The sequence below is a fragment of the Pavona decussata genome, unplaced genomic scaffold (assembly GCF_977016875.1).
Source record: "Pavona decussata unplaced genomic scaffold, jaPavDecu1.1 SCAFFOLD_245, whole genome shotgun sequence".
Taxonomy (NCBI): Eukaryota; Metazoa; Cnidaria; class Anthozoa; order Scleractinia; family Agariciidae; genus Pavona; species Pavona decussata.
Genome location: NW_028145650.1, coordinates 332,377 through 343,502, shown reverse-complemented (window position 1 = coordinate 343,502; position 11,126 = coordinate 332,377). Strand labels below are relative to the sequence as shown.

General features: G+C 36.8%; 1 protein-coding gene across 1 annotated transcript; it reads right to left on the bottom strand.

Moving 5' to 3' along the window:
- Positions 1–285: 285 nt before the first annotated feature.
- On the bottom strand, positions 286–8,152 carry LOC146457158 (uncharacterized). The gene is made up of 11 exons (XM_085092266.1): positions 8,119–8,152; positions 7,195–7,254; positions 6,476–6,570; positions 6,282–6,373; positions 5,525–5,610; positions 4,793–4,891; positions 4,594–4,666; positions 4,295–4,364; positions 2,647–2,703; positions 1,989–2,129; positions 286–995 (listed from the first exon to the last, which is right to left on the bottom strand). Exons 1-11 carry the CDS (start codon positions 8,150–8,152, stop codon positions 834–836), a joined length of 969 nt encoding a protein of 322 aa, XP_084948392.1. The 3' UTR covers positions 286–833.
- Positions 8,153–11,126: the final 2,974 nt, after the last annotated feature.

Sequence of the window (11,126 nt, the reverse complement as noted above, 5' to 3'; positions counted from 1 at the left end):
CGACTGGACGCTTCCTGGCACAGCCACATCCCTCCAATTTTTTTTTTTAAACCTTTTTCTAGTGCCAAAAGTTTCAGAAGTGATGTTTTACGAAAATTATTTGACATCGGATTTCCATACAAACACTGTTATTTCAAGCCTGTTTGCCTACACGTCAAAATGGCGTCGAAAACCGTGATAAGACCTATTTTGCCTTCACTTTAAGTCCGTTCCTACATACATGCAGGAACCTTATTGATTAATATCTACCACTAAGTGTACTTATAAACTTTTTGTTAAGGAAAATGTAAAACAATGAGTAAAACTTCGAAAATGGAAAGCATGAAAAATGCCAAACTATTTCTACAATAAACAATTATCGATAATAAAAAGAAGGTCTGCCTTAAGATGATGGGAATGTAAAAGCTAGAACGAAACTAGGAATAGGGAAAAAACTGGAATAGCTAACGTTACAATAAATAATTGTTAGCAGGTTTTTAAGGACACCCAAAGTTCTCTTTGGTGGAGTTATGGTCAATCGGATATTTAGACAAAATACTCAAACTGTTCAATTTTCTTAAGAAACTGTGGTGTTGAGTGAAATGTTTGGTTTATAAACAGAGGTAATAACTGCACATAATGTGATTGGCAAAAGGTGAACGCTCAAAACTCCAGCACTAGAATATTTCATTTACGGTGGCCAAATTACCTTTTCAAATAAATCTGTTGATAAACCAAACAATTCCAGACCGTTTGGAATCTTTTTTGAAAGGCATATATGTACAAGCGAATTCCTTCTGGATAGATATTCATCGAAATGAACCCTTGGGTGCCCCAACTACATAAAACGGCGTTCATTCCTCGTCAGTCATTTCAACGGACAGGGTAGTGTTCTCCCGAAAAAGCTCTCTTAATGGAGAGCCATTGTTTGGAATTCTTTCTGCAGATACTGAGTCCCTTAAGTTGAACTGGTCGCTCGGTAAGCCCAACAAAGCAAAGGCTGCAAGAAAGAGAACCTGAAAATATAGAATTAAAAAAAAAGGGATGTCAGTGCCACAATTTGCTACAGCAGGTTTATTCCAGCCTGGGCAAACATGACCTTTGGTTCGACTATATGTACTAATCCGTAAGGATTCGTCCAAAAAGTTATTGTCTCTAAGTTTTGCCTTAGCCTTTCTTTACCATTATATTACAATGAGCCTTTAAAATCATCTTTAATGAGGGAGTTGAAAACCTCAGTGAACTTTTAATACTAATCGGTTTCGAAAAAACCCTGCCCGCCGAAAGAAAGCCAATCTCTTACCAAGAGTCCTCGGGCTCTTTGGCCAGCGGTTAGTCGCCGCGTTGCACCGCTGACAGAGGGCTCAACGATCTTTTCCAAGAAGAGGCCATCGGCCCAAAATAACAAGGTGCGTGATGAGGCAATTGCGGATGAGACGGGAATTACAGTAACAGTCCAGGTATGGTTTTATATTACGTTCGCCAGTTCTTTGAAAAAAGGGCCTTCACGAAGCAAATGACATTTTTCAAACTCGCGCTTGCAAACTGAACGGTTTTGAGACGCTTACTTTCACTTCTGATTTGTTTGGTGAGTCATGCTGTTTATTTAATTTGCATTAAGCCTTTAAGGTTCATTTATTTCCAAAAGTTTGCCAATAACCTTTCTTTACTCATGCCAACTGAGATTTCATTACTTTATTTTGAAATGTTAAGGCACCTTAATACCTCAACTATTGAGAAATGGAACGCGTTTAAACAAATAATTTTGGGCTTGTTATAGGTAGCTTATTTAAGGAAACAGGTGTGAATTATACCTGTTTATTTTATATTAAGGCATTCGAGAAAGTCTTTAACATCTGTAATTTTGATCTTTTTGGCACTTTTCAGCAACCGAAACAACAGCACATGCAGCAAAAAAGGTAATTACATGTAAAAGCTTATCAATCTTTGAAAATCTCTCATTTTTCTTGGAATTTAGAAATTTAATTATGAATCAACAATAATATTACCTCCGTGGTGTCCACAGCATAAAAGGTTCTTCTTATGTCATTGCCCTGAGGTCCTCGTAGTCTTATTGTCAACGTGTCTTCGTTTTCCAAGGGCTCTTCTGGTAGCAGCCCTCTTGCTTCTCTAATGGCCCTTTCATTAGCCTTAAAATATAATATTAGATAATAACATATAAAGTCTCAATATGAGCAGCTTTTCTCTATCTTAAAAAGCGGTCGATAGTTTGGTCAACTGTCAGTCGACATATCGGACAATATTACATTGGTTGCAGTCAAGAATGAGTCATTATATGGCTGACACATTGGCTGATCATCAGAGAACCGTCGGCCGACATATCGACTGACAGTCGGTCAATCAGTCAAGTATCGGGTTTAGTATCGCTGATATATATGTTGTACATGAAGTTAATTTTTAGCCTTTGTTGTCGTCCATCCATAACAAAACTAAAATTAACTGAGGATTAACTACAACATATGCAACTTTTTTGCAAGGCACTGAGGAAGGGAATGCTAGTTGTCCAACAAGGTACCTGCAGTCAACTGATCTTGGTCAAAACATGTTGAAATTTCTGAGATTTGATTTTTATTTTACCCAAACAAAATAGACCACCACATTAATATTTATTAATTTTAACCTTGTAACGTTTACTGGATTCATTACCTCAACTGCAACTCTTCTCCTTTCCATTCCCTCTTCCGCTTCTAATCTCTGCCGATCCTGGTAAGGTCCAAGCCAAGAAACTTATTAATATTATGCATGAATGTGCTATCATCACCTCAATTATTGCTAGGAAGTCTTGACTAAAGACTCAAGTCAAGTTACATACAGTGAATGTTATAAATAACTGTCCGTCCAAAACTTTCTAACAGGGCATCCCGCACCTTCTTTTAGTTCTTACAGCTGTTTCACAATCGAATCCATTATTGGCCAAAACTAAAATTTCACATAATTTTTTTAAAAATAAATATTTTCTGCAAGTTACTTGATGTCTTGGGTACATGTTCCTGAGAGAGCTTAGCACAAAGCTATTTTTTTCTTGGCCAACTGGAGAGCACTTTCAAATGACCCTTGGGTTGTGGATACTACATTTTCTTGATCATGGTTTCACTTGATTGATTTGAGGTGTACACTGTAGATTATGTTCTAAGCTTATTTTTCTATAACTTCCTATAAGTCTTTCCCTCTTATTTAGTTAATAACATTCACAATGGACATGTTCAAATGCACCCACAAAAACAGGAGAAATTTTCATTGGATTTAATAGGAGATTAATTTGTTTTTGTTGAGAAAAGGAAACTTAAATGACCTTTAATAGTAAACACAGGGGTATAGGCACGACAGGGGTACAGACGCTACATTTGAAATCAAATGCCAATATGTTTTCTATTTGCTCTTGAGCAATCATCCATGTGTATACATCAATTGCATATGACAACAGTATAAGTAAACACTGTGGGCATTCGAGAGATAAAAGCACTGAACACTATAGAGTGAACATTCTGGATGTTGTAGACCTAAAGTTAAAGCAAATTATCAGAAAGAGAACTGAAAGGAAATCAGTAATAATGAAAATTCTCACAGCTTATAAGAACAACTTAAGCCATTTTGCTGTCTCCAACTTTTTTGAATACTGTTTCAGTCAATGTTAATTAAAATGGAAAAATGCATAATAATGGCGAGTTTGGCAACAGACTTCCAGTAAAGATGGCTCATTTTTCCTCAGTTCAAAAGCAAGAAAAATACAAGGTATAGGGCAACATTCTGGATTAATTTAATATTTCAGTAAGTGAATTTTCTTTGTAAATTTGCCTAAGAATTTAATTTGCAGTTCCAGAAAATATCCATACCTCCCCCATGGAAGGTTTTTTGTTTTGCACGCCCAGTCCCCCTAAGAAATTCCAGTTTAGCTTCATTAGTTTCCCTCTAAAATTTAAACTTTTAAGACCCCCCACCCTATGAATTTTCAATGACCTTCCATGGGTTGGGTATGGGTTTCTCGGGAAGCTAATGCACAATGCCACAATGTGAATGTTACACTATAAATATTTGGCCCCTTTTTTAATGACATGAACTTTCGTAACTTTAGCAAGCATTGACCGATTTGCAATTATTTTTAATTCAGCACACAACATAAGTTTTAAACAAAACACTAGTTAGTAACATACATGTATAACTAAAGAAGACACACTTTGTTGTGAAACAGCTGTTACCTTATGTGTAGCTCAGCTGGCACTGTTTTGGAATGATCAGATGGTTTTATTTTTTTGTGGTGAGAGGAATCCACAATTTAAATTGGTGTCAAACTTACCCTTTCCCTGTCTGTTGCTAGGCTTTCTTCATATTCCTGGTCTTGCCTTCTTCTTATTTCTCTGTTCCTCCTATATGGAAAGTAACATCACTTACTAGGTTAAAAACAAAGGAAGTTTTTCCAATTCAAGCAATCACAGGGTTAAGCCAGACTTAACATGATAAGTGAAATAATGTTGATTGACCAAGATGCAAAAATTTTCCTTGATTATAGTATATGGGATTTAAAACGTTCCATTTCATGATCAATTGATGACATAATGCCAAAATAAGTAATAAACAAATGACTGTAAACTCTACCTTAACATAAGCTGATCTTGCTGGCGCTGTACTGCATCCAAAATGAATGTAATCACACCTTGAACATCATTTACTATGTCAAAAAGAAAATAAAGTAAAAAAATAATGTGAGTACTGTGTGGGTTAAAATAACATTTATTCAAAGAAAAATATTTAATTTTTTTAAATAATGTTAACTACACAGTAAGAGTCTACATACAATTAGTCAGGACAGTTGGAGGCATAGCGGCTCCTGCAGCATTGTGACAAATTGCAGCAAGCATTGGTGTTGTTCCTTGCAGCTGAAGTGTTCTTTGAACTAAGGAAAATGAAAAGTTAATAAATTTGTTAGAGTTGTTAATGGGCTAATCAGGTTACTTGATTGAAAAGTTTTCTACTGAGATACTGTACCTACAGTTTTATTTGGAATACCTGTATATAATTTGACTGCAAGCATTTGGTCAAATCAGGAACTACGTGTATAATGACATGTTACTACTGGCATTTTTGAAGGCTTAAGGGGTTTGTTAGCCATATGTGTGCGCCCACCCACACCATAGCTATACGCGTATGGTGCACGTGCCAGAGGAATGACAACAACAACATTAGTAATCTTTATTTGTGCTCAGAAATGAATGACTCTGTTGACACATCAATAAGTGTTCAAGTCTGTTGACCTGGAAGAGGAGTGGCCAGGGCTGGGAATGAAGTCAAGCTCCCCTAATGTTTACCATATTGTAAACAGCTCTACAGTCATATAAACCAAAATGTGCTCAGAACATTTTTGCCTACATGTGTGCCATGTTTTAACTTTTTTTGTACATCATAAAAGTTCTTATTATACAGTCAAGTACATTTATAGCCAAATGCATCTGTATTTTTAATGGGACAAGTAAATTCCAATGCTTCTAGTGTAACTGGCCCAATTATAGCTTTATAAAAAGGTACTTACTTTCGTCACTAGCAGGGCAGCTTTCAGTGGCCCAAAAGTACACTCTGCTGCAAGTCTCTATGACTTGTGGGTCACTTAGTATGTTCCTAACACAAAGAAAATCAATATATTTATTTACTGCATGCACATGACTGTACATAACTAATCTTGCTTGAGTTTGTGTATACAGTATGTGTTTACCATTCATATTATAATACGTTTTGTGAAAAATTAGATGGTGTAATTCCTTATTATATATCCTGAACTTGTTTGTGCTTATGGTATACATGTACCTGTACATAATTTCAGAGGAGTTTTTTTCTCAATTGATTTAAGTTGTTGTACATGTAGGGTGCATTATAGTAACTTGGGCAGGTGCAACACTTACAGGTAGCAGATTGTCCTGATAAGTTAATTAAAAAGCACTCACATAGAGGCAGGTCCAAAAATAATTTCAGTTGATTGCGACAACGGAAGGAAGAAAGATCACAGTGCATTTTTAACAATGTTTACTTTCTTGAGTGAAAATTCATAATATGCCAAAGTAACTATGTCTAAGGATGCAGGTTCCTTTTAATACAGAAGTATTTTTGCACCATTTATGACTATGCAGGAAAAGGAGATCAATTGGAGGGGGGGGGGGGGGGGTGGTGACGGTTGGTGGGACATCCTTTGGAGATAGGAGACAACAATAAAATTAATCAACAAAGCAGTAAGATACATTTAACTACACATATATACTAGGAGTCAGTCTATTGAACTCAAATGATATATTTACCTGCAAAAACCATCTCTGTATATGTCACATGCATTATTGTTGGAGAAATACAGCATCAGGGGGGTCATATCTTCCGCTGCCTGGTGATACAACTGTCAAAAAAGTTCAAAAATAAGTGGTCAAGAATGACAGAACACGTACAGAATCAATTTCAAGGCAAAAATATTCAAGAATAATTATGCACTTATGCTTACCAGCTGCAGTGGCATCGTGATTATGTTTGGATGTTGCCATCCATAAACCTCATTTTGCCAGGCACAGAACATCTGTGGTGCAACTTCAGCGAATCCTGCCATTATGTAAGAAATTAAAAACAAGATCCTGAAAATTTTTACACTTGCAAGAGGGGACTGATTCATGTGTGGATGCAATACTGCACAGCTAAGGCAACTGAGCTATACATACACATTCAATGAAGAAAACAGCTATGATGTCAAAGTGTCTCTTTGTTCATTTTACCTGAAGAGATTGTAACCCTGCTGTGAAATAAGTACTTCCAAGTTCTCCAAATTACAAAGTGTACTGCTCCACCAATCCCTTCCCCCAGGGACCCAAATTAATTGGAACACTTGCTTAAAATATTATTTTCCTGTACAATTCTGTGGATGGCCTTTATTGCTACCTTTCTCTCCCTGCACAAGAATTATTATCCGTGGTGTATATACATGCAGACAAGGAGTATTGATGCTCGCACAAAAAAAAATTGACCATTTGGATAGTGTTGGCGTCTGTTAAATAATAGATATGCATGTACATGTATGCGCAAAGCACCCTTCCCTTTATGTTGAGTCAAGCAGTTTGCGGTGTCATGAATCAGTATTTCAACATTGCAAGGTGCATCGGGTAGTATCCCAACAATTATGGCTGATACTGTACATGTAAATGAAAGTTACATGACTTTTTTTGTACTCACCAGAGAGAGTTTGACTTGAAGGTTGATTCAAATGTTCTGTGATGGTGCCCACTTCAGAATCTACATGTATAAATAATATTGTGACAGAGGGAAAATCAAAATGGGTTTACAACGTTTGGGTTGATTGAGAGCTTACATCATGTTTTTCAACAGTATACATACATACAGTGTACTGTTCATTTGGAACTTGGATTGACATAATAAAGGATGTTAATTAAGTCTCTTTAATTAATAATATGAGTGACTCAGAGTACACTGATGAGAGACAAAGGTAGATGCTTATACATGCATGTTTATTTATAAATATTCATCATCAGCATTATCAATCATTTTCAAAAGTAATGTAACCCAGTGGCTAGTTTTAAAATTACCAAATAATATTCATATGGTAATCTATTGGATGGCTACAGTTATCTCCAGAAATGGTATACATTAAAAGTTATTGGAAAACAAATGCACACAATTTAAAGGTACATGTACATTGTATACATATTTGCGTGTAATTATTGACGACAACCCACCTTCAATGGAAACTGATGATGGTAGAGTACGATTATAATTATTATTATAATTATTATTATAATTAATTATTATTATAATTAATTGATTATGATTATAATTACGATTCTAATTGCGAAAAATCAAACTATTTTTAGAACATGTATCTAAAGTTACTATAAACAATTATGTACAAAAAGAACAAAATCTCTAAGTTGCAGGACAATCTTTTGTTGTCCGAAATGAACACCGGGTTTTCACTAGACACGCCGTAGTTCTTATCTTATTATACTAAATTCCAGTTAAAGCCGGCCAAGCGTTCCCGTCGTTAACGGATAATTTTTTCCAATAATTGTATCAGTTGTTGTACAGAAATAAAGGCTAAGTGGACATCACAGATTTATTGGGCGCTCGGTCTAGTCTTACACGTTTCGAGAGCGAGGGCAGCCCCGGGAGCCATGCCACAGCCAGGCGACTCTCACTCCTGAAAGTGTTTGCAAAGGATGAATGGGAAAGAAGGAACAAAGCCTCCCAAAAGGAGAAGGACGGATTCCAGAGACGAGGGGGCTCCGAGAGCACGGGCCACAGCCAAGCCCCCCATCCCCCGCCTCCTCTCCTCCCTCCTTCTCCAGGAAAACCCAGACGAGAACTACAATAATCTCGTGGTATCCAATCGATGGAATCGATAATTCATGACAATCGATATCAATCGATACCCAATCGATAGATAAATTGGTATCGATTGGTTGCAGATTGACGGCACCGGAATCGACGCATAAAAAAACTAGGTATTAATTTCGGACAACAAAGAATTGTCCTGCAAAAAAGAAATTTTGTCCTTATTGTACATAATTATTTTATTTACATGGAAATAAAAATTAGATGTTATTTATTTTGCACTTCTAATTGCGAAAAATGTCAAACTATTTCTTGAACATGTATCTAAAGATTATGTACAATAAAAACAAATTGCTATGTTGCAGGACAATCCTTTGTTGTCTGAAATTAACTCCTGGTTTTCACTAGAGACGCAAGCACAAGCGCAAGCATGAAAATGCTTATTTTACCGGGAAAACGGCCTCGACCCAAGGATAGACACAAGCGCAATTGTTTTTCTTTTCTTGTACTTGTGCTTGTGTTTGCGTGGCGTTTGATTTGATTGTGCTTCTGGCTCTTCTGTAGTAATGCTGACCGGCAGTTATTGTACGTAGATCAAGAATAAATAAAAGCTAAGTGGACATTACAGATTTGTTAGACGCTCAGCCCAGTCCTTAGCTTCCCGAGAGCGAGGGCAGCCCCGGGAGCCATGCCTCAGCCAGGCGGCTCTCGCTTCAAAAGTGTTTGCAAAGGATGAATAGGAAAGGGACTGAACCCCGAAAAGGAGAAGGACGGATTCCAGGGACGAGGGGGCTCCGGGAGCACGGGCCACAGCCAAGCCCCCCCGCTCCAGGAAAACCCGGTAGAGAATTACAATTACATAGTGAGCCATTACGGCAACTAGACAACACTCCCTTATGCGGAGTAACAAATGCATTCTTCAAAAATTGTTTCCGTTCATCGATTCAATAATCCATTTATGAAATGAAAAATACAACATTAAAATTTAGCCGCGATTCCATAATTGAATCTTGCTTAGATTAATGATTGGATTAAATAATGTTATGTAGTTGCCTATTTCGATTTTCAAGAAAATTAATGCAAGATTTCTAGAGTAAGAACTGTAACGACGTGAGACGTTTCAACATGTTGACATGCAAGACGTATATCTTGTACGTATTACCCTCCATTTCTTTCAACAAATCGACGGCAGATTTCTATCGTCTATACTCTGTTATAAAAACTGAATCATTGTATAATGTAATTCGAGGGATTTGATTGGCTTAGCGGTCATGGTATATGGTTGTTCTGGTTGTTCTGGTTGTTCTTGCACAGTGAAATCAGTAAGATCTAGCAATATTTGTTGATTGTTTTTAATAAAACAATTATTCCACTCGCGCTTGTTGGATATGATATGATTATAGCCAACTCGGCGCTACGCGCCTCGTTGGCTATCCAACGCGCGTTCGTGGAATAATTGTTAAATAGACCATACTATGACGTCATTAAATATTCAAAACTCAAGTGGAGCCGCAGGCGAGTGGTTTCACTGCCAAGTTTTGGACATTTTATGGCGTCCTTTTATGGTTTTATAAGAGTGTAGACCATAGAAAACTGCCATCGATTTGTTTTTTACACTAACATGGAAAAAGTACGGGCGGAATTGGCTTTTTTTTTTCGTTGAGAAAGCGCGCGCGTTACATCTGACGTCAATTTGGATAGTTATTGTAAACAAATCTTTAGAGCAAATATGGCCGACTATTTATGGCCTCCTGAAATAACACTCATTGTGACAACGTAACAATCTACGTTCATCCTCTAGGATACAATACAAATAACACATTGAAAGGTGGTGACTGCATTAGGTCAGTTCAGAATATAAGCAACCCTTACTTTTTCCAGTCAACAACTAGAAGACTTTTGCTTTAATTTTCGTAAGATATTAAAATTGAAGTTTGAAACGAGGTAGGGGAATAAAACAACATATTTTTATATTTCTCTTTACATGTGCCTCCGAGATGAGTGATAATTGTTTCGTTTTACTCCCCTAAGCCTTGTTTACAAGCTAGAATTTTAACATATCGAGATTGGTCTATTAAAAAAAAAAAAAAAAAAAAAAAAAACGAGGGAGGAACCTCTCTACTGAAGCAGCTGGATGGTCACTTGGATGTTGAGCGCTCCATCTCCGTCCACATAGCGCGCCTTCACCTCGTCCAACGGTAGAAATTCCTCCCATCCCACAGGATCCTCCTGCTGAAGCCACTGTTTTTGTGGTGTTCGTTTCACAAACACCTCCCTGCCATTCCGCAGTGCAACACTGTCATATGTAAAATATACCCAGAATATTGGCTTTTATAACAATGTATTTCAGCGGTGACTATGTTGTTGATGGTTATTATTATTATTATTATTATTATTATTATTATTATTATTATTATTATTATTATTTTTATTATTATTATAATTATTATTATTATAATTATTATTATTATTATAATTATAAAAAATTATAATTATAATTATAAAAAATTTTTAAGGTGTCCCTGTCTCCCTTGAGTTTTTTTAATAGCTCCCAAGCGCACTGATGATGCGAGCTCTAGTAATGTGGATCCCTCAAACTCATAAGACGGCAGTTGATTTTAAACTCGAACACAATTGACTTCCTGTCAACAAAAAGTACGTTGCCGCCCATGTGCTGATAGAAGCACGGGTAGAATACGACACTGACTTCGCCATATGGCTTTAATGCACATTCCTATACGGACCTACTCATTCCCCAGTCAATATCCCTGGATCGCTCTGCCTCAACCTAGCAATCGCAAGAAAATAGCCGTAAT

Bases quoted from the DNA above. Each gene is read 5' to 3' on its own strand.
- LOC146457158 (XM_085092266.1), bottom strand. From the start codon at position 8,152: ATGGCTCCCGGGGCTGCCCTCGCTCTCGAAACGT. The intron at 7,255-8,118 runs GTAAGACTAGAC...TTATACATGTAG, and splicing joins TGCCCTCGCTCTCGAAACGT to ATTCTGAAGTGGGCACCATC. The intron at 4,667-4,792 runs GTATGTAGACTC...TTTTTGACATAG, and splicing joins TCCAACTGTCCTGACTAATT to TAAATGATGTTCAAGGTGTG.